The sequence below is a fragment of the Lycorma delicatula genome, chromosome 3 (assembly GCF_047948215.1).
Source record: "Lycorma delicatula isolate Av1 chromosome 3, ASM4794821v1, whole genome shotgun sequence".
Classification (NCBI taxonomy): Eukaryota; Metazoa; Arthropoda; class Insecta; order Hemiptera; family Fulgoridae; genus Lycorma; species Lycorma delicatula.
Window position 1 is genome coordinate 57,818,297 of NC_134457.1, and position 25,260 is coordinate 57,843,556.

The window sequence follows — 25,260 nt, forward strand, 5'->3', positions numbered from 1 at the left end:
TACAGTACTATAAACCACAAACTCCTACAGCATTCACCATCTCTATGCTTACCTCATCAATTCCTGGTGCTTTGTCTGCTTTCATTTTTCATACACCATTCTCTATCTCCTTCATAGTAACATAACATCCTTCTTCTGTCACCATTTTTCTCATCACTAAGACAGTGATGAGAAGAAAAGAGGACAAGACGTCCTCTTTTCTTCTCTTCTTTCTCACAATTGATTTGGATTAAGTAGTCACTAAAATGTTCTTTTCATCTACAAAGTATTTCTTCCTCCTTTACTATCACATGTCCTAGACTGTTTTTAATAAACTTTGTATCTTCTCTCCCTTTTCTTTTACTTTTAATGACAACAAACTGTGTTTCTTATTTCCTTGTAAGTCCCTTTCAAGCTCTTCTGGGAACTCTTTCCAACATTTGCTCTTTTCTCTGCATACAACTTTCTTACATTTTCTCTTTGCTTCGCTATATTTATCCCTGTCTTCATTCTTATGGCTTTGTCTCCATGTCTTCTATGCTATCCTCTTCTTTCAACTCCATCCTTACGTAATTATTTCACCACTTTGTTTCCTTTTCTTTTCCCATTGGTTCTACTAGAAATTAGTACATAGATTTTTCTTGGCTGAGCTTTGAGTAAGTCACACTGTTTGTTAAAGTATGATAATTTTTATAAATGTGAATTTTAATCCAAATAGATATGTCAGTTGAAGAAAAAGGTTGACAATTTCTATAAAAACTCAATTCATAAAAAAGTATGAATTTTATTTTCAAAAAGAATGGCCTACAACAAACGAAGTGTTATGAGCTGTTAATGATGATCTACCATATTTCTGAAGAACAACTTTTTATAAATTGTTAAATAGTATGAATTTTAAATAAGCAAAAAAAGGGGCTGAGAAAGTGCTTTGGCAGGAATGATATCATTATATGGCAAAGATATTACCTCACTGAAATAAAGAAAATGAGGCAAGAAGGCTGTAGAATATATTATATTGATGTAACTTGGGTCAATGACGGCCACACAAAAGTTTAGTTTGGGAACCCTTTCTGTGTGGATTTCACCTGGTAATAAGGTTCCATTGGGTAAAGAAGGTAAGTGTCTCATAATTACACATAATGATAGTGATACCAGCTTTGTCAATGGTGTTCTCTGGATTTTTGAATTTAAATTTACTATCATAATGAGTTGCATGGTACCATGTCTTTTGAGAAATGGTTTAGCAATGTCTTACTTCTTTTGGAAGATAATTCAGTTATTGACCTCCGCTTGTCATTCATGTAAAAATGAAAAAATTCCAGCTGTGTCTTGGAAAAATAATATCAAAATGTGGCTGCCTTATTGTTTGAATAACTAACTTCAGTGTAATACCTCAGTTAGGCCTAATTATTCTATATATTAACTTTGCTGAGATCTTTATTTTGTTTATAAATTTTTTTTTCAGTTTATTTTTTTATTTTTTGTAGGCATATTTTATAATAAATAAAATACATTGTCCAGTTATAATGATCATTACATGTTAACATTTTAATATAGATTTTACATTATATTGTTGAAAATATATATGTTAATGAATGTGCATGTTGACAGTAAGAGCTCTAAAATTAGACTGAACAATGCATTAATAATAATGAATTGCTAATATAAAATATCAGCTGATAAAATAAGTTAGCTGAATACACAAATTTATTTACTTTTACAAAAGAGTAAGAGGAACGAGACTGTTTATGTATTTATACATTTTTTTTTTTTTTTAAGAAGAAAAAGAGGGAGTCTTAACACTTAGTTTAAAAGGAGTAAGTTTTGAAGAGGATGAACTTAATGTTCAATTATTGCAAAGGGTTTCTCTTATTAAAAGTAATTTTAATGTGTATAAGATTTAAGATTTTGCAAGATTCAGTGGTAAAACCGTGCTTCAATTACCTCCCTATCATTTTGAACTCAACCCAATTGAGTTAATTTAGGGACAAATCAAAGGTTACATAGCATCAGAAAATACTACTTTTACAATATCTGATGTTAAAAATTTATGATAAAAAGCCATCGATTAAATGCCCAAGCAGGATTGGAAAAACATATAATGGATATAAACATGTAATGGATACTGTTGAACCAACTTATTGAGAATTAAATGATATAATAGAAAACAAAACTGAGCCTCATACTGACAGAACCACGGATTTCTCGTAATCAGAAAACGAAAACTGAATTGAACTTTTATTTGTTTATTATCATAAAAATTTAATCTAGAATATTAGTGAACTTTTACTGTTAGTGGACAGTTGACAATTTCATAACTCTTAAAAAACTCAAGGAAACTACGTAACAATAAACAATTTTTATGAATAAAATAATCATGGGCTATCAGATGTGTCAAACAAGGTTAGAAATATTTATTGATGATTTAACATGTCTTAATTTATTTAATTAAAATATATGTACATTTTTTGTAAATGGTTACTGACTATAATGTCATTTGGTTTCTTTTATGTGCATCAGGATTTACAGGAGATGCTTCTGAATCAGCCTCCTGAACACTCATATGTGCAATATGTTTATTGAACATTTTAAGTTAAATGAATTAGGTATAAATATTTTATTAAATCTTATACAATATAATTTAAGTAAATAATTTTTAACCTTTGTCATGATTTTAATTGCCTTATCAGAAAGTGTGTGAAAGTAGAATATATATAAATATATAACAAGACTAATACATACATAATCTGAATGTAGGATGTATAATTTATTTTTATTAGAAAATTATGTATAAATTTTTGAGTAGCAATTTCTATGCATGCAAGGAATATTTATTGAATAGCTATAAGAAATATTACTATTATTAATTGTACCCATTGTTGTTTTCGCAATTCATCTATTATGATTTTTTTTTACTACAGGATGATTTACCAAGAGTAAAATTAGAGTTAGAAGCTCTGAAGGCACTTTCTCATCATCATATTAGCAAGTTGTATCAAGTTATTGAAACATCTGATCATTTTTTTATGGTTATGGAGTACTGTGCTGGAGGAGAGTTATTTGATCATATTGGTGAATTTAATACTTTTTATTATAATTATTGATTACTATAATTTTACTCAAAATCAAATTTTCTACTAAGTTTTATATTTTTTGCATTGTATAAAGTAAATTTAAAATTTTGTTGTTTACAAAATAATATCTTCGTAATATTAGTATTTATAAGTAGTAGTTATTTTATAAATAGTATAGTTCTGTTTTAATGATTTACAGCAAACTGCAAATTAAATAGATTATTTTTTTGGTATTTCATTTTTTTAAACAGATCATTGCACTTGTTGAGTGTGGCCCATGAATTCTGTCTATAAATTTCTCTGTTATTTTCATATATTGTCGCGTGCTCGCGATTCTACAAGGATATTGAGAGGTAGCACATGTAAAAGTTTCTTATCAATATAATATATTACTCATAAATAATTTATAATATATAAAATAGTAATTGAATTAAAAACAAAATTAATTTAATAACAAGTTATAAATATAAAAAACACAGTTCTGATTTACTAAAAACTTTATAATAGAAACTAATCCTGAATTAATAATAAGGTAACAATAGAAAAATCTACAATTCACTTTCTGCAAGTATTATTGCTTTTACTATTTACAAAGAAGTACCGTACACTTTATGTAGTGTAGTCACTTCCAACCACAGTCCAAAACGGAATATCTGTGACATACTCTTCACTCGTTCGTTACCAACTTAATGTGATCGCTTTTATTACACGCTGCACCAAACTTGAACTTGAAAAAACTACCTAACTTTCCTTTGGTCCCCAGCAGCATTTATATCTCCTGGTCTGCAGAATCAGTTCCCAACCTGTCCTTTTGATTGTTCAAGTGTAATAATTTTCATTGTCCATCCCTTCTACACTTTATTTAAAAGTCTTTTTCTAGAAAGAATCCCTTTTTTATTTTTTCTAGATTCTTCTTTCTTTATTTTCTTTCCCTGTTTTCTTTCCAGAAGCTTCTCTAGCTGTTACAATAATCATGATTGTATATTAAACCTACACATCTTCAAAATGCATTTTTACTGAAAATAAATTATTTAACTAATTTTTATGTAAAAATTACTGCTAGGTGTTTTAAGCATGATTAATGCCTAGTTCCTTCAATTTCTTAGAAGATAAATACACACAAGTAAGAGGCAGTTGTTACTTTTTTTATATAGGTATAAAAATAATATTGAGTTTAAATTACTTCTATGTGGTACTTGAAAAAATGTTTTTCAACTACTTTTTGTGAGTTTCAGTTCATTCTTTTATTTTGCTATTTATAATAATGTAAGACATAATAAGGCAAACTTTTACATCTGCAGAATTGATGTATGTTATGGGACTATGCGGGCCGTAGATAATTTCAAGGACAAATACTGCCACACAGAAGGTCTGTTAACACAAAGCAAGGTACACACCAAATCATTGCTCCATATGGGATAATATGTCCTGTAATACACTCTATAAGCTGCCCATCTCTGCTGCAGTGAACGTATTAACTGATGATGCTTTCTTTCTGGTATATGACAGCTAGGGAAATAAGAACTGTATAACATTAAGTTAGAAAGTTTAATTAAATTTTTAAAAAAATTAGGTTCAATATTTAAAAAATTAAATAGTTAATAAATTTTTTAAACATGATATTTTAATGTTTGCTAAGTAGGAATTTATAAGGTATGATTAGAAAGAACCGAATTCAGTTTATATGAAATAAAGTTTTGAGTCAGTGTAGATAAGGGCTGGGAAAGGATTTGCGGCCTCTCATGGTAAACTATTCTGATCTAGCCTAATGGACTGATTGTCTTTGATTACCAACTAACCTTTTCCATATACCTGATTCTTTCTTTGTTAACGGTTGTGTGGGTTGTAGGTGATTTAGATTCTTCATGTTGAGACTATCAGAACCTGAAGAGTCTGTATCTGGTGATAGGTTGTCCATGAACCATTATTGAGACACTTTCCTGCCCAGTATGACTAGTGCCTACTGAGTAAAGCCAAATTTCCTATCTCCCTCAAAAAAATAAAACTGAAAGAGGATTCATTATTTAAGTGATATATATTACAAAAACTTATAGGAATTAGTATGTATTAAATAAATATTTTTTTTCTTTTTGCTTTAGTTGAAAAGACAAAGTTAAGTGAAATGGAATCTCGTTCTTTTTTCCGTCAGATTCTGTCAGCCGTTGCTTACCTACATAGCGTTGGTTATGCACACAGAGATTTAAAACCAGTAAGTACTTTTGCTGTTTGCCTACCTTTCTACCTATCAAACTACCTTTCTTAAACTTTTTTCTGTCATTTTTTAACTTATGTTTTTTTATATTTCACAATGTGAAAATCACATTGATTTTCATCAGTGAAAATCATTGATGTTCAATGATTTCAAATCATTGAAATTCAAGTACAAATTAAGTTATTTTTTCCTAATTTTTAATATATATGTTACTGGTATAATTTATATTGCTGGAAATAAAGTTAACCTTGTCTTAAGATTGTTTGGTTTATATCTGAATTAGATCCTCACCTGATGATTTTTATAGCTCTTCCTCATTATGTTCCAAATATAGTAAAACCTAATGGTAGTCATGGAGTTAGAAAAATTCTCCATTATAAGTAAGATTGTTAAGTATAGAAGTTTAAGTTAAATCTGTAAGTTTATAAAAACAATTATTATATGTTGAGATTATTATAAATTGTAGTTGTAAAATTGTGTTTAAAAATAGATTAAGAGACCTGTATGTAAATGTAAAAGGATAAAACTGAAATAATTTTGTATGACACTGTTTTTAATGCTTTGTTTTTACTAAATTTAATGGTATGATTATACTCAAAAATCTGTAGATCCTGTTTACTCTTTTAAAAACAATTCATGTCCTTTTTCTTAAATAGGAAAAAAGTTAAAATAAAACATTGTGAAAATGTTGAAAACAATGTTTATATAGAAATTAAAATGTCTTTTACACTACTTAAAATTTGTTGAGCCAAGAGAATTTACTTACATAACTCTAAATAAAAAATTCATACATAAATGAATATTATTTATGAATAATATAACTCTTTACTTTTACTTTATTTTTTTAATCTAAATTAAAGTAAAATATTTGTTATTTTAAATGTTAGCGAGTATTTTCCTTAAGTACTGTATATTCTTTAGCGAATATTCTGATTTAAAAAAAATATATTAAACCTAAATTAATTTTTGCTGGAAAAACCTCCGATTTTTACATCCCAAAAAGTGCAAACCTATAAAGTATTCAGTCTTCACATATTCATTTTTGCCATTTTGATCAATCAGTTGTAAGATGTATTCAGACATAATTCACACAATTAAGTGATAATAAAGGTTTTTTACTGTCTTGTCACTTGGAGCCGTTAATAAATAATTTGATATGAAGATATTATGTGAATAAAATATAGTAAGATATGTATGAAATTATACAGTAGTGAAGAAGTGCCTTTACATAACTGTAAATGAAATCAAAATAAGTTAAAACACACATGGCTAATTCCATGTTATAAGACAAAGAAAGTTTCTTGTATGTCTTCATTTATATCTATGTTTATACACAATCACTCTTTCCTTGAAACTCAAATTTTTTCTCTTGCAACATATTGTTTTTAATTCTCCCATATTTTTTTGTATTGATAAATGTTTTGAAAAGATGTGGTTTTGTTTATATTTATCCATTCTGTCTTTGTAAATAATCATTATATACTAGGGATTCTCTTAACATTCTATTAGAAGATGTAATCTGCTTAGAACCGGAAAATAATAATAGAAATGAAGACCTTACTTATACCACAGTAATCTTATATATTTGATAGATCCTAGTTATTGAATGTTGTAAACACCAAACATTTTTGAGATAAAAGAATTTTTACTTAATTTATATATACTGTATGTAATTAGAAACTTGTTAAAATTTCTTACATTACATACATCAATACATACATAGGTCTGGGAATATATTTACTAGTGTAATTCACACAATTTTTTGAACAGTAATTTTTATCTAAAAGTAGGTAAGTGATTTGGGTAAGGAAATGATTTACATGTATTATATATATATATATATAATCAGTGAAAAATTGTATTTATTTGACTGAATATTTTATTTCTGAATATGTTTAAAACATATTGTTTAAAAATTTAGGTAAATTGCGTGAGTAAATAGAAAGAAATATGTATGTATTGAAAATTTGTAAATATGTATATTAAGAAATATTTATAAATATTGAAATATGAGCTAGACCATTATCATGGTTCAAAATCCAAGAATTGTTTGCCCACATTTAGTCAGTTGTTTTCTTCAGATTGTCTCTCATCAAACTGGATAAAGCTGCTAAAAAATACCGTTAACTGTTTATTGACCTTACAACCTTGTGGTAAGAATTCATAATGGGTGATACTATTGTAATGAAAAAAAAAACAGTAAAGAGAACCTTAACGTTGAATCAAACTTGAATTTTTCCATTGGGATAATTGGACCTTAGTTTCATATCATAACCACACACCCACATTTCATCACCTATTATGAAATGTTTGAATAATTCTAAGTCATCAGCTCTGTCAACTAACAATTGTTCTAGAATTTTTTTACGGTTGTTTTTGTTGAAAATTCAAGTTTTGTTACAAGTTTTGCTGTTAAGTGCTTCATACTCAAAATGCCAGTTAAAATTTTATCACACTAGCCATAAGAGATTTTTCATCTCTTCTGCAATTTCTCTAATAGTAATTTGATGATTATTAATAGTATTTGTGATTAGTATTATGTATTAGTTTATTTATTTATTGTGTATGTATGTATGTATTAGTGTATTAGTATTATTAATAGTACTTGTGATTATTAATCATAATGTCTTTATTTTGTCAATATTTTCATTAGTTATTGATGTGTTAGAACATCCAACCCTTTTGTTAGTATTTTCATAGCCTTTTTGAAACCTTTCATGCAACCTATAAATCATTTTTGTCAACATAACATCTTCACCAAAAGCCTTCCCTAACATCTTCACCATTTCACTACACTTTATTCCATTCTTAATGCAAATTTTTGATTCTGCCATTTTCAAACAAAATAAATCTCCATTCATAATAAAGTATGTTCTAATTATTCACCTGCCAAATTTGAACTAAGCATCTATTATGGCAGAAAGTATTGGTACATTTTATAGAGACTTTTTATACATAATAGATTACATTAGTTAGATTATATAATATTATTATAATAGATTATAATAATTATATTATAATAGATTATAATAATTATATTATAATAGATTATTATTATATTATTATAATAGATTATTATTATATTATTATAATAGATTATTATAGTTACTCATTGTAAACAATTTATACATTATACATTACATTAGTCATTTTTATTACATACTCATACATTATAGCAATGACTGTAATGTATAGTCAGAACCCAGTCAAAAAGATTTGGAGAATTATAAAATTTTCGTTAATTTTGAATCGCACCTTGTAAGAAATGCTCGCTATGGTAAACATTAAAGAAATATAAGATACAATAAAAAATTTATTGAAAATGTTCTGAATTAACTTGTATGCAACAAAACATTAAACAATCCAATAATGAATGATTAGAAAAAAGAATTACATATTCTCTAGCAATGCAAAAACTAGACTGCTCTCTTCTCCAATTTCCCTTAACATAAATGGTTTGTTTTCTGTTTGACATTTTATTACTATTTCTTGTCCCTATGCGCCTCTTATTATGTGTGGTATAATGAAATTTGCTTATTAATTGATCGGATATGTTTCAGGAAAATGTGTTATTAGATAAAGATCAGAGTTTGAAGTTAATAGATTTTGGTTTATGTGCTAAACCGAATGGTGGACTACAGACTTTATTATTGACATCTTGTGGCTCACCGACATATGCTGCACCAGAACTAATTCAAGGCAATGCATACTTTGGTAAGTCAAAGAGTTATTCTTTTTACTTTATATTAAGTAATTTACTTCCAATTATTGCATTTTTTTTTTTACTTTCTTTATATGTTTACAGGATCAGAGGTTGATGTATGGAGTTTGGGAGTAATACTCTATGCATTATTGTGTGGATTCCTTCCTTTTGATGCTGATAATATTGACACATTATATAAAAAAATACTGGTTGGTTATTTATTTACTTTCATTAAAGTTATTGCATTTTTAGCATATTTGAACAACTAAGTAAATTAAAGCCAATTGGCATCAACTATGATAATATAAACTTTTAAATTATGATTCTTAATATTTCACAACTTATAGCGGTTTAGATTTTTTTCCTAGAAAATCTATTTCAATCTTTGTAGCATAGAATATCACATAAAAATGTAGCGCTTCTCAATTATAAAACATAAATTGTTCCTGGATTCCCATTCAAAAATGATCAATTTCTTATAATATTAGTTTTGTTTTAATGAACAAATACTTAAATTTTTTTTAATGAATTATTTTATTTTCAATTGCATTTACAGCATTGTATATAAATCTCTATTTCTAAGTCAGCATTTAGTAGTTAATGGATTTTATTAATTTAATTAACTTTTGTGATAATCCTTACTTCCTTAACACTTTGGTGATCACCATTATGATAAGTGTGATCGCTTGTATAAAAAAAAGTTTGTCATTACCAGTGAACTATTGAACAGGAAAATGTACACACACTACATTGTATCGTGTCTTACAGTTTATTTGGAAGCAAACAACACAATGACATATATTATACCACATAGAAAATATTTTAACTGGTGGAGTGTTCAAATTGCTTATATTACTGTTGGCATTTCACTTGGCGTGTGGTGAGATTATATGCATACAGGCCAGTTCAAGAATTAGTAGACCTTTACCACCATTGGTGAGGTAGTTGTGATGTTAATAATAATTATAATGCTTTAAACTGAAAAACCTACATACAGTTAATATTTATTTTACTTATTTATCTATCTTATTTTATGGGAAAATGTTGTAGGATTGCGCCTTATACTGTAAGTATTTAGTTCAATGCAATTTTGAAATATCTGATTTAACTTCTAATAAAAATATTTAAAAAAGTAACTTACAACTTGACAAATAACACAACTCCTCTGTTCCACTCACAGCTTCAGCATTACTATCTGGATTGCTGTCATATGTCTCACTTTTGTTATTTTCATCTAAACATATAAAAGATTTCTAAAATATCTAGTTTGGCTTTATATTTATCTTCACACAGTAAGCAATTTCAAAATTTTGCTTTTGAATTTTCAGATCCAATAGAATTAAATTTACCTATACAAAGATTAACAATGTCTTCATGAATGAAAGTTACATTGTGCTTTCCAACCCAGTTTTTCACTTCTGCCCATAACAGTTCAATGGGATTTAGTTCGGGGTGGTAGGGAGACAGTCTTAAAACATCTTAGTGTTTTTCTGTTACAGTATCATCAGTGGCATATTTCTAGCAGTGATTTTTGTTTTCCTTGATAATAATATACAACTCCAATTTCAAGGCATTTTGAGGTATTGGAATTTTATTAAACTGAGACCATTTTACCATAATTTCCTTTCTATCATTTGAACTAGGAGCTTTATAAACTTTTACATTGTGATAAGACACATTGTCTATCACAATTGCAGAGTTTTCAGATAGTTTAGAAAGTGATTTATTTAGAATCCACTTGGAGAAGTTAGCGTAGTTCATATCATAGTGGTAATCCCCTGTTAATCAAACCTTTCAAACATTATGAAATTTTTAGATGGACTTCCAGTCCATTTAAACCTAATTGCTTTAATTTGAGAATGATCGGTTTGAACTGTGAAACTCATTATCATCCTTCTCTTTTTTGAGTATTTTATTAACAGAAGGTAAACATTTTTCTGAAGTGTAAAAGTGGTTGATTGTATTATGAATTACATGGATATTAAAATCATCAAGCTCTGTGGTAGGTTTCGGCCGTTGAGAAGTTTTCCTTGGTGTTGAAAAAGATGCTGAAGAACCTATTGCAATTTTTTTTATTCATTTTTTATGCAATTGATAGATCTGTTCAAGACACCAGTGGCCGCGCTAACAACATTATAATTTTCTATCATTTTTATAGAATTTATTATAATTTTTATTTTTTTCATTATTCTATAATTTTCTTAGGCTCAATTATAAAGTCACCTCTCTCTGCTTCTTCTGTCATAAATTTTACGAAGTTAGCCTCAATTTCAACGGGATTGACTATGGAGTAGTTCTCCCCATTTTTGACATTTTAAATTTCACTTTCCGACTAAATTATTCACTTGTAATATCATGACAATATTAATTTTCCCAAAAAATACACAGCTATAAACCAGACACAAGAAATTAACTGTTTACTCAAATAGTATACAGCGATTAGGTGAACAAGTGCTTGCAAATCACTGAAACTGACAGTTGTATAGAACAAACTGAACTGATTCGTAAGATTTGCAATATGGATACATTTGAAGAAATAGCCAATAGAAAACATTTCAACAATGACTAATTATTTCTATTTTTTAATTACCAAGCAAATTTTGTATCTGTTATATTTTATTACCGTATTTTTAGTTGATTTATAGTAATGAAAATAAGAATCAAAACAAACATGACATTAGTAATTTTACATAACTGAGTAAAAACAAGCTATTATAGTTATGCATTATAGATGTGATGAGTCATAACTAGTTGTTATTTGAAACGACTATAGATGATGGGCTAGGGGCGAAGGGGACAGGGACTACACTGAATGAGCCACATGCCAAGTGGATTTGTCTGCAACTGTATAAAAGTAGAGGATTAAAATGTAATGACTGAAAAACTGAATTATTTGAAAGTGAAGGATAGCCTGTAATGCAGTTTTTTTTTTTAAACATACTTTTGTATATTATTTATTACCTATAAGATATGATTCTTTATACCTCTGACTATGATATAGTTAATTCAATATATATACAGTATATTAATTTACAAGCAAGTAATGAACTATGAAACTGTCAATTATAAAATTTCATTCACTGTTTTTCAGAAAATCTAACTAGAAAAGTTAGATTTTAAAAGTTCATTTTGTGTAATTCAATAAATTGAAATATTTGAAATTTTATCACAATTTCATCATGAACATCGTCATGACTGCTGAAAAACATGATTCGGTCAGAGACTCAGAAATTATTAGCAATAAAATCCTTTTTTATTTAAATAAAAAATAATTTCTGAAAATTTTTTTTATTAGTGTTTGTGTAGATTGATTGTAATTATGTTCTTTTAACTAAATGATACATAACACAAAAAAGAAGAATCTTTTCTGTTAAGAAAAATATCTTATAAAATACTTAATGGAAAAAAAATTGTGTTTAAATTATAGTTAACTTATTCTTTACTGTATTATTGTAAGTTGAAATCTATTTGGAACAAACTTATGTAAATGATAAATATTACAAATAAAATCTAAATATTTTAATACTTAGTATTCCATAATTCCTTAAGGTTTTTTCAGATAGATTAAACCTAAGAGATTAAATGTTTATAAAGCACAAAATAAAAGTTTTTATTTGTTGAAAAATGTATTTTTTCAACAAGTGGTTTATATAATATAACAAGTTAAATTAAATGGTATGAACTGCAAAAAGTAGGGTTATTTATTGAAAGCACTCATTGTAATACTGCTTGAAATATTTGCACATACTAAATATAAAAATTAATAATGTCTTTTCCATGTACTTCTGAAGTATAAAATTAATAAAATATAACATATAGATTATTAAGAAATTTTTAATGTAATGTTTTTTGTCTGGAGTAATTTATTACTTAATATTGGTTAATAAGCGGAGAATTATTAATTTAATGTTATCTTGTTCAGAGAAAGCTTAAAAATGTAACAGACAGTATTGAGAATCATATTAGTTACAAAGTTTAGATTTACGTAGTAGATAAGTAGTATTTTAACTCTTGTGGAAAAGTTTTACTGAGCTATAATTGCAGATATCTTTCTGCTTTATTGCTGTAATTGCCGTATATTAATATTGTAAATTTATATTTGCTGTTTATTTTTTAAACAGAGTGGGAAATATGAGGAGCCTCCTTGGCTTTCAAAAGGTAGTAGGCAGCTTTTACATCAAATGCTACAGACAGACAAGTCTGAACGAATAAAAATAGAGGAACTTCTAGATCATCCTTGGATAAAATTAGGATATGATGAACCTGTTGACTTTCAGCCCATGTATAAGGTGTGTTAATTTTTGGTTAAAAGGCATGCCCTTGTGTGGCATTGTTCCATATGTTAAAGAACAGCATCTAGGGTTTTTTATTTTATTTTTTTAAGACTAAGAGTACCTTGAACCTGATTTTGCTTGAGTCTTGCATACAGTTAATTAATTTTTTTATTATTCTGTAAAATAATTTAACATTTGATCTGCACAATTAATAATCAAATTTCTTTATAAACTAGTTTTCATAGTTAACATAATGAACTGAATATTATTAATTCTCAAATGTAAATTAATTCTCAAATATCTCTCCTTAATTAAATTTGCATTAGATAAGATTTTAACATTATTTAATATTACCACATTGTATTATGTTTAAATGTTTCATATGAAGTACTGAAATCCAAATCTGGTCAGTCTTTCCATTTAGCATGACTGCATTGGCCAAAGTTTCATCAAGGTAATAAATTCTTCAAATATTTTTACATGTCTGTTTTGACCATCCCTGAATCCATTTTGACTAGTTTCGATGTGACGCCTGTACTACATATTTGTGTGTGTATATATCTCACATAATTCAAAAACAATTAGCTGTAGGATGTTGAAATTTTGGAATTGGGACTATTGTAACATCTAGTTACGAGTATCATCTAGTCAAGAAATAGTAATAGTATTATTATTAAATAGAAGAATATATTAAAAAGTACTCACTCTAACGCATTAAATTGTGTTCCATAAATATAAAAATTTATTTGTATTTGTTAAACCATATATAAATATTGTCTGACAATAAAAATTATCTATCAATGCAAAGAAGAAAATTATATAAGGTAAATAAAACGTACAAAAAATAAAAAGTTTCTTTGTGCAGTAGTCTATGACTTGACGACTAGTTGCAACATCTGCTGTCGTCAATACAGCCAGGTAACAAACTCATTATCCAGTAAAAATGTGACACTGAAAATATCAAAACATTTCACTACATAATCATGTGAATATGTTATCTAATGTGGTACAAATAATTATGACCGCTCAATCTAGAGGTAGGAACAACTTTAAAGTGTCATCTTATTCTTATTATTACTTAAAAAATGTATAATAAAAATAGAACTACTGAACTGATATAGATAAATTGTTATTATTTTTATATGATATAAAATGATTGCAAAATATTTAGGTTTTCAGATTCCAACACAATTATTCATTTTGACCATTCCTGAATCCATTTTGACTAGTTTTGGCGTGATGTCTGTATGTACGTACGTTTCTCGCATAACTCAAAAACAGTTAGCCGTAGGATGTTGAAATTTTGGATTTAGGACTGATGTAACATCTAGTTGTGCATCTCCCCTTTTGATTGCAATTGATTAAACCAAGTACCCAAAAAAAGCCCAAATTCCCCAAAAAATTGGATTTTGGACTTTTTATTAACAACAGTAATAAGCCCTCATTGAGAGCTTTTCAATGATATATCATAAGTGATACTTATTTCCATTGGTTCCAGAGTTATAGCCAAATAAAACTTTTATTAATGAAATATTTGGATCTTACACGGGGATGGCACATCGGTTAAAATTTGACTTCATTTCCTTTTTTGTTTTTACCTTTTTTTTTTTTAATTTAAATGTGTTGCTTTATTGATACTTATTAAGCTCTGATTGTAAAAAAAAAACTTACAGTAAATAATAATTCAGTTATAACAGTAAAAAAAAAATATGAAAACATATCAGAAGTTATTAATGAAATAAAATTTCATGTACTTTTCATTTAAAAAAATGTGTATTTGTAATTTAATAGGCATACAAGTAAGTCATGTGTTGCCCACGTCAGATTTTTTTCTTAGTGTGACTTCAAAACCATAAAAATCTGATGTAGACACCACATGACTGTATCCACATCAGATTTTTCTCTCAGAATTCTTAAATTTATAATTAAATGTAGTACATTATTTTATAAAGCAGTGGTATTTTATCTTTTTTGAGGTCATACAAGATAATTAGATATTAAAAAGATAGTATTAAAATAGATAATCATTTCTAATCTAAATATCAATATGGTAATAAAAAATTCAGGTAGGGTGGTAAAAAAATTCAAGTGCGTAGGATTTAATTAATATCTGTACCAAAGAGTTTGTCAATGCTAGAGCATCAGTTTTTGCGTTTGTGGCAGTTGTAATGTAGTATGTATATACAATAATAATAGTAAAGTGAAATAATTGTGCCAAAAATCACTTTTCCACTTGTGTATGCATGTGCATGCACACACACACACATATATATATATATATGTATTTTCATATAATATTTACTGTTTGTATTTATTATCTTGTGTTTGTAATATTTTATTGTATTATACTGGTGATTCAAGAAGGACTTCACAAATTTAAAAGCATATAAAAATTTATTTCGATAATTAAAAGATTCTATTGAGGTATTTCATAGCAAAACATATCAAGTTTTGACTCACGTAGTTCATTAGAACTGAATTTGGCTACTCCTGTCACCAGTGTTGTTAAAAATTGATACATTTACTGGTGTGGAACAAGCTTGTTGTATGTTTTGGTTTCACAGTTTGCAGTCAGCGACTGCAGTTCAACATCATTTTTATAGAGAATACGGTAGGGAGCCTCCTAGTAGGCATACATTTTACTCTTGGCGATTTACGCTTGCAAATTTACTCTTACCAGGATGCCTCTGGGATGCGTCCTTGAAGTTGCTGTGGAAGAACTCTGAGAAAGCTTTGCATATTCTATGTGCATCACGTGAGACTGGCATTCCACAAGTGGCTGTTTGGCACATATTACGTAAACGATTGCACTTAAAGCCATACAAACTAACCGTGGTTCAATACATTACAGATGATGACTGCAGTTGCAAGACTGCAAGTTGCTTGATTGCAGTTTTGTGTGAAAATGGCAGATAGAATTACAGACAATGGTGCAATTTTAGACTTGTAATTTTTAGTTATAACGTTTCACATCAGCGGCAAGGGGAACACCCATAATTGCTGAATATGATGTAATGAAAACCCTTATGAAACTTTGCAGCAAATTCATTACAGCCCTAAGATCAACGTTTTTGTAACCTAAGCAAACACTGTGTGGCCTGTTCTTCCAGGAGGCAACCGTAAATGGTATCATTTATCTGGGATACTTCAAAATTTTCTAATTCCTCAGTTAGATGATGATGATGATGACCAAGATGGACACCAACACTATCAGCAAGACGGGATACTACCTCATTACTGTGTAGAAGCCTGAGATTTTCTTGATGGTCGATTTCCAGGTTGGTGGATTGGTTGTAAAGGTCCAATTGCATGGCCGCCTCACTCCTCAGATTTAACCCCGCTAGATTTTTTTTTGTGGGGTTTCATTAAAGATCAGGTTTATGTACCACATTTGCTAATCTGGTCTTGCTGAACTGAGATTAAAGTTGCAACTGCAGAGGTAACGTCTGACTTGCTGGCTACAGTCTGGAACGAAATTGACTTCAGGTGGGATTGTGTCGCATTACAAATGGAAGCCATATTGAACCAAAGTGAATGTTGGGTGACAAACTTGATGTTTTTTTTCTATGAAATGAGACCTCAACCGAATTTATAACTTATCTCAATAAATGTTTACATGCTTTTGGAGTTATGAAGTCCTTTTTGAATCACTCAAATCACTCAGTGTTTATTGTATAATTTACTTTTCATACACACACTACACACATATATTTATATGCATACATATATATATTCTTGCACGCGTGCGTGCATGTGTGTGTGTGTGAGGGGGGGCAACAATGCTATTATCATTTAAAGCTGGGGTCCCACAGAAGTGAGGAAGTAGAGAGAAATTAACATTTATATCACATAATATATATATCTATTATATCTAATATATATATCACAAATATTACATTTTGTAATAATTTAATGCACATATTTTATTTTTCTAAGCTTAGATTATCAGAATTAGCAGATTTAATTGTTCTCAATGAAAAAAAATATTATTGTTCATCAACTCAGGTTGCTATGTCACTAGGACTACTAATTTCTTCATATTGATGGTATTGCCCAGACAGTTTCATGCAAAAAATAGACTTAATAATATTATTACACCTGTCTTTGTTTAAAAATGCTGTTACAGATCTTAATGCTGAATGTTAGCATTAGAAAATGTAATATATCATCAAATTTCCAGATATATTTTCCCTAAATTGACATTGATTCTGCAGTAAAATTGTTTTACTCTTGCACTACTGGTTTTGTTCTCACAAATGTTTCTGATGCACAATGATTTATACTGGAGTGATTGAGGTTATATTTATTTTTCATTAGTGAAAGTAATTAAACTTTAGTAAGACTAGTTTTTATTACATTGTTTTTTATTTTGTTCTTGTGTAAGAAGATTTAAAAAACTGTTTGTTGTTTCTTGTGAAATGTATATTTTTAAGGATTGAGCATGAGGATTGAAAAAATATTAATAAATTGATTATTCTAAAGGTCATCTTGTTGGATACTAGAAACACATTTTAAAATAAGGAAAAAATCAGCTGGTAAGTTTAATGCAAGATAATTTTTTTTAACCAATAAAATCTATTATTTTTTTTTTTTAATTTAGATGGACGAGTATGATGAAATTTGTGTTAAAGTAATGGCAGCTTATTATAGATTAATTCCAACTGAAATGTGGAATAGAATATCAAAGTGGAAGTATGATTATTGTACTGCAACCTACATGATATTATTGACACGTAAGAAGCAGGGATTGTCTGTTAGACTTGTAACAAAATTGCCTCAGTTTTCAAAGAGGGTTGGTATATTTTCAGATATAAATAAATTTAATTATTTGTTAAGGAAGGAGGTGTAAATAGAAAATTATTCAACAACTTCCATTTATAGAAAAAAAAATTAAAATGTGTACACTCACTGAATATAAGTGTACAGTTAATTAATAAAGTTTATAATTGTTAAATTACAAGCAATTTAATAAAAAAAAAAATTATTAATTACTAATTAAATCAAAATGTAAATGATTAATGGATGTCCATTACTGCATATTTATTGACACACAACTGTCTTATGTGTCAACTATATTTGTTTCACATTGTTCCTTCTTAGCTTGTTCTCTACCACTGTTTAAATTCTTTCACTTCTCACATATGTGTTTCTAATTATAATGCAGCATTATTATTGATTTTGGTCATTACTTATCCTATCTGAGTTTATTTTTTTACTAATCGACTCTAAATTTTATGCATTAACAATATAATGAAAAAATTTGGCCTTACCAACAAGTATTGATAAAAATTCAAGTGCATTCAACAATAAATCATCATAAGTACCCTATGAAAAATTCAGGCGATACCTCAGTTGAATTTTTAATTTTATCTTTGTACAAGCTACAAGGGAAAATCAAACATTATCAACAGTTTTCGTTCTACAGTTTATTTATGCAAAAGTAAGGATTCAACAAGTACATAATTTTTCTGTATAGTCACCTCCCTTCTCTATGCACTTGGTCTAGTGTTCCACTAGCTTGTGTATTCGTTCCAAGAAGGTTTTTGATTGGTTGCAAAGCCACTTTTGCACCGATTCCTGCATGTCTAAGTTTGTGAAAAATTGACAGTCTCACAGACCATCCAAACAGATGAAAATTGGAGGGAGCAAGATCTGGGCTGTAGGGAGGATGTTCCAGTACCTCAAAATTCAACTTGTTGATGGTTTGAATGGTGTGTCAACATGTTTGAGCTTCTGTTATGCGTTAATCTGTTTTGGTACCCATTGTGCACATACTTTATTATGGAAGTAGAGGTCGTTGTTAATGATTTGATGGACAGAACCATGAACAATGTTCAAAGAAGACACTACCTCATTAATGGTAACTCACCTATTCACCAGAACCATCTCTTGAGCTTGCTGAATCTTGTCCGTGATGAAGGTTGACAGATGCCTGTAAATAAAATGCTATAAAAATAAAATAAAATGTTATAAAGGGTTATAAGTGCATTTTTTTAAATATATATACTATTTGTGTAATTTACTATATATATAATTTTTTTTTACCTAATGTGTATGTGGCTATCTGTTCAACTAGTAAACAATAAGTTCCTCCACGGCCAAATGAGTTAAGATATACAGGAGTTGAGTTGTATGTTTGTATGTATGACATATAAATGAGGTGTAGTTTTGTACAGACTCAAGGCAATCATTCCTGAGATATATGATTAATTGAACCCTAACCACAAAACTACACTGGTATCTACTGTCTACTATTCAAATCCATATAAAAGCAACTAACTTTTAATAGGATTTGAACCTTAGAACCTTCAACTTTGAGAATTAGCTGTTAAACAACTGATTTGTGACAAAGAGTTAACCAGTAGACCAGCCCGGTACAAATTATAAAAAAAAAATATATGGATGCTTGATGAATACAGTTGAATGGGAATAAAGCAATATTGAAACAGTGAACTAGGTAATGGATGATACAATTTGAACTGGTTTAGTTTGTTTAGGCTGCTTGCAAGGGGTAAAGTACAATACTGGATATCAATCAACATTATTTATAGTTCTGTCAATTAAATTATTAAATTGGTATAGTGTATAATCAGATAAAATATAAACAATAATATAAAAACTGATAGTTATCATGATCAAAGTTCAGTTATTATTGATCATGACTACTATCAAGTTTTACATGTTATAATGATGGTCTGCATTACCTAATTATAATATTATTACCTGATATGATGAGTCCATAAATATGGAAGATTTTTATACAAATTTATTTTATTAAGCTTGCTATTTGATATTTCCCTGATAATTTTTAAAAATATTTATAAGTTGGACACTAGAAAATATGTTAATTAAAAATATAAGTTTTGCATATTTGCACATATATACATACATACATACATACATACATACATACATACATACATACATACATACAGTAGGGCCTCCCTTAACTGAGCCTCTCTTAACCAAGATGACCGACCCATGGTTGAATAGCATCTCTACCTTTCATCCAGCGGTTGCATGGCATCTTTCACTATGCTACAAATCATTCATTAAATCCATGATTAGCCTCAGATACAAAAAGTCTGAAGTCAGTAAAACTAAAAAAAAATTAATCCAGGTGCCATTTACTCCATGTATGATTTTTTATAATAGCCTATTACTGAAAATTATTCGTTGTATGTAATTACTATTATATATTAACTAATATTGTGTATTTACAGTGCATGACAATAAAGGAGAACAATAAATTCTCTTCAGGTTCTGTTATCCAGATTGGTGTATATTTTGTGAGAGTGTATCTGTTGTACTGTAATACAGTGTACTAGCTGTAGTGTATTGTGTTGTTTTCTTGTATGTAATGTATTGTGGTTATTGTTGTAGTAGTGGTATTACTAATACAAAACATAAACGAGTGGTAGTATTGGTAGTATCAATAGACAAAAAATTAGAAATAAAAAAGATTAAATGTTGGAGAATTGATTAAAAAAATTGCATATGAGCTTGTTTCCAAGCTCAAGAACAAACAATCGTCGACAGTTCGAAGTGGAACAAAAAAGAAATTGAAGAGTACTATTCCAAAGTGCCTGAAAATTTTTTAAATAAACGATCTATGCTGAAGAAGCCTGTCCAGGATGGTTTAGATGATGCCATTCCTTGTGGTTCAAGCAACAGAGAACCTTTGCGGTACCAGTGTCTCGCACTGTTTTTTAAGAAAAAGCTATTAAAGTTAAAAAATTTAACAGTCCAGAAACATTTTCTACTAGCAAAGGCTGGCTGGAGAAATTTAGAAATTGTCATGGCATAAGACAATCAGCCATATCAGGTGAAAGATTACTTGCCGATACTGACAACGCTGCTAATTTTATAAAAAAATTTTCTGCTCTTGTTGAATCAGAAAATCTGCAGCCAGAACAAGTATTTAACACAGATGAGATAGGATTAAATTTGACAGTGCTGCCATCGAAAACACTAGCATCAAGGGAAGAAGTTTCTGCACCTGGCTTTAAAATTAGTAAAGAGTGAATACCGTTCTTGTCTGCATTAATGCTGTTGGTGATGACAAAGAACCTCTTCTTGTGATTAGCAAAGCTGGTAAACCTATTAAGTTAGCTAACCAAAAATTGGCGTGGATGAGTGCAGACATTTTAGAAAATTGGTCTACCACTTTCCACTTTCGTCCTGTATGTGAAAAATTATCTAAAAATAAAGAAATTAACCAGAAAAAGCAGTTCTGTTGTTGGATAATGCATCCTGCCATTCATCTGAAGATGTTCTAATTTCAGAAAATATTAAGACAATTTTATTTCTACCAAATGTGACACCTATTTGTCACCCTATGGATCAGGTTGTCATAGCAGCAATAAAAAAAATATAAACAAAATGTGTTATCTGATATTCTAGCATCAGAGCTTAAAGTTACATTCACATTAAAGGCATTGTCCGTAAAACACGCAATTTTCATGTTGGCTTTGCCAACATTCCATCATTCTTGATGAAATCCAATCTATCAAACAACAATCAATAAATCATTTACAGAAATTAGACAGATTAACAGTCAGAAAATTTTGTGTACTATGCCACTGAATGAGGAGTTTTACGCTTTATAAGAAAATACACCAGGATATGGAAATGTAAAGGAAAATGAAGTTCAAGACTGGCTAGAATTGGATTCAAGGGAACAAACACTTAAAATTTATGGTGATTATGAGATTGTGAAAGTTGTGACAGAAGAGGTTAATGAAATCTCCAGTGATGAAGACAAAACCGATTGATGAAAATGAAAAAAATTAGCCACAACAAAGGGACTATTTTTCATAGTAGTGCTCCAATATTTAGAACACTGAAATGATGTTCCTTTCCTTGACTTAATGGTAGTATGAAACTGGCATGTTCATGCTGCTATAGATTGAATTATTCAATTAAGACAAAAGAAGGTGACAGACTTTTTTGTTAAAAAATCAAACTAAGTTTATATAAGTCAATGTGAGAGTGATTAGAGTAATCACATTAGAGTAATGTGAGAGTGATTATTGTAATAAATACAGAAAAATAAAATAGCTTTTTGTAGTAAAAAACTGGTTAATAGTAAATATTAGAAAAATATTTTTTGTATCTAAATTTTTGTATATATGTATCTATGTATACATGCTATTCAATATGTTTTTAAACTTATTTTAAAAAATGTTAGCATTTTGCTACTTGTATACATTTTTTTTTTGTAGAATTTAGAACAATTAAGTGATATTGAGAATACATATGCAGAAAAGGTTATTCCAGGTAAAACTGAGGTACAGAACACATTTAATCAGTCACCATCTCTGATTCATAAGAGAGAAGTTTGTATGATGAAAAAAGAACCTAATTCAAGATTAACTGTTCTAGGTAAGATAATTTTTCTTAAAAATTTACACTTTTGTACAGTATATTTTGTGAGAATATGGAGGCTAAATCTATAGTATATATTAAATAATTTAGATTTATATGGCCCAAAGTCACGACAGAGTTTTATTTAACTATAATTTATTTGCTTACCAATTATTTTTGGGTTTTAGTAGAACTGAATGTCCTATTTGTTTTTATTATATTTGGAAAACCACATCCTTTAAATGATTCATTTAAGTCTTGAAAAGACTTTTTCTTTCCAGAAATTTTTCTTAGAGTATAATTGTGGCTTAAGCAGTATGCTATGTAGCTCCATCTTGCTTGAAACCCCATTTCAGGTTTACTTTCCACAAAATGGTGTACAAGATTTTTTAGCACATCTTGATTTCATGGACTGGTAATCATGACTGCATCTTCATTCCTTTGTTTTGAAAAAAAAAAGGTCCACTCATTTCCGCTGCAGTAATCTATGCACTTAACTAAAGATAGCAAACCGTGTAACATGCACTGCAATGACATGATAGCTACAACAAGTTCAGGAGATTGCCTTCAAATTGATGTTATTGATGCCTACTCAATACTTTTTTGCATATGTACTATGTTTACAATTGTTCTGGCTAATATGATCTACAAGCACATGGGAAATCTCTTACAGTACCCTGCAGTCGTAAATTTTAGATAAGATGATGAATCATTGTTTCTGAAGGACCTTTTTTTGATCTGAAATGGTATGCACATTGCATCTCATGATTAAATGTTAGTTTTCATAATAGAATTTTTAATAGAATTTAATGGAATAGAATTTTAATAATAATAATAATTTTTTTAATAGAATTTTTCTTTTCAATGATAATTAAAATTTAATAGATTTGCAATAAATTTTGAAATTTGATAGATATGATGTCATGAGATCAAAAAAGTGTTAAAAAGTAATTTCATTTTAACTTATATGATTAAATCTCTTTTGTTATTTCAGAAGAAGTGGACATGAAACTAAGCATAGTTGTTATTTTTTTATAAGTAATTGAAACCAGTATCAGTATGTAAAAAATCAAAATTTTTCTTTCATACCAGTGAGGAAAAAATGTGAAAAGTAAATTTTTTTCTAGAAAATAGAATTTACAAGAAATTATCAAACAAATGTAATTATTTTTTTCTATTTTGGTGGTACTTCAAATTATAGTTCTTAATAATCCTCACTATGTGTTGCTTGTCATCTTATTTTTAGAAGAGCGTGAGGACATTACAAACAGTGTAAACAGCAGAAGGAGTGTTCACACACCAAAGCGGAAGCCAATGAAGAGACATCGTAGTCCTGAATATGATGATGTTATCTCCCCTGGTAATGGATAGCTGTTTTTAATTAGTTTATCTGTGTGTATGAATTAGGTACTAAAGAAGTTGGATCTGTGATGTTTAATATTGTTAACATCATATAGTGTTATAACTTGCTGTATTTTATGTACTTGACATTGTCTAAGATGTTTGATCTGATGGCAATCAAAATATAATGGTATTAAAGTACATTAGCAGTGGTGAATAATGAAGTAAAAAACTTAACATTTTTCAAAACTATAGTGTTATGTAGGTTGGATGAGATAAATTTTTGTCTCTTGAAGACTTTGAATTGAGAAAAATATTTCTGTAATATATCTAGAAGAGAATTTATAACTGACTTTAAAATATATTGCATTTTGCAGTTTGTATAATTTTTTATTTTACGTATTTCGTTTATTTTCATAGTAGAAGAAAAGAGCTTACGGCCCTAACTGTACCACATGAATAAAAGACTATTATCTGTATCCATCTTTCTTTGTAATTTCCAGTCCTCTTTCTCTGTACTTGCCAATAATTTCTTCTTTGTCACTTAAATAAAATTTAAGCTGAGATTTGCCTAATATGCAGCAGATTTATTATTAATTACCAAGGGTGTGATTAACACACTTGAAGATTGCATTTTTCAGGAAAGTGTTCCAGTTATAATATTGGTATTGAATGAAAGCAGTTTTTTTCTGCACAAGTGTTCTTATTCAAAACTAATGAGGAATGTTTGGATAATGTTCTTTTATTATAAGTCACTTTTTGGTTTTTTGAGGTTGAATTATTATTTTTTTTAAATTTATTTATATACTGCATAAACTGTCATTTCCTCTTATAAATATCCACTGTTTAAGATAAAAAAAAAACTGCATGAAGTCCATTTTATTTTTTTTTTATTAGAGGTATAAAAAATAAAAGAAATAGAAAAATATTTTCTTAATTTATAAAAATTGTTTGGCATACAACTAGAAAAAAAAATAGTAATAGTGACAAAAAATAATTAGTATTGTTTTATTCTTCAGTCAATGACAATCATCAGTATCGCACAAAGTTTGACACTAATTAACAGTACATTAGTTACTATATTAGTTGAACCTTTTATTATATTTTTTTGGATAGTCTGGTTTTTTTCTATACCAAATCAAAATTTTGTTTGATTGAGTTGTACTTTAAGATTGACATACATTTGGTTTTGTAGCATTTTTTTTCTAGCAGTAAATGTATACTAATCAGATTGTTGACAATCTGTTATTTGGGGTTTAACTTATAATTTTTAGATACTATTTTTAAACATACTGAAAGGTAAAAGTGTAA

The 25,260-nt window shown here is 28.5% G+C and overlaps 1 protein-coding gene across 1 annotated transcript in view; it reads left to right on the forward strand.

Annotated features, from left to right (window-relative positions):
• LOC142320891 (maternal embryonic leucine zipper kinase-like) overlaps positions 1-25,260 on the forward strand; it is a 54,958-nt gene that overhangs the window by 4,988 nt on the left and 24,710 nt on the right. Inside the window, exons 3-10 of the mRNA XM_075358874.1 lie at positions 2,901-3,051; positions 5,153-5,262; positions 8,826-8,979; positions 9,071-9,177; positions 13,090-13,257; positions 17,843-18,034; positions 22,467-22,626; positions 23,855-23,968. Of these exons, the coding sequence (XP_075214989.1) occupies positions 2,901-3,051; positions 5,153-5,262; positions 8,826-8,979; positions 9,071-9,177; positions 13,090-13,257; positions 17,843-18,034; positions 22,467-22,626; positions 23,855-23,968 (1,156 nt within the window). The remainder of the gene's footprint in view (positions 1-2,900; positions 3,052-5,152; positions 5,263-8,825; positions 8,980-9,070; positions 9,178-13,089; positions 13,258-17,842; positions 18,035-22,466; positions 22,627-23,854; positions 23,969-25,260) is intronic.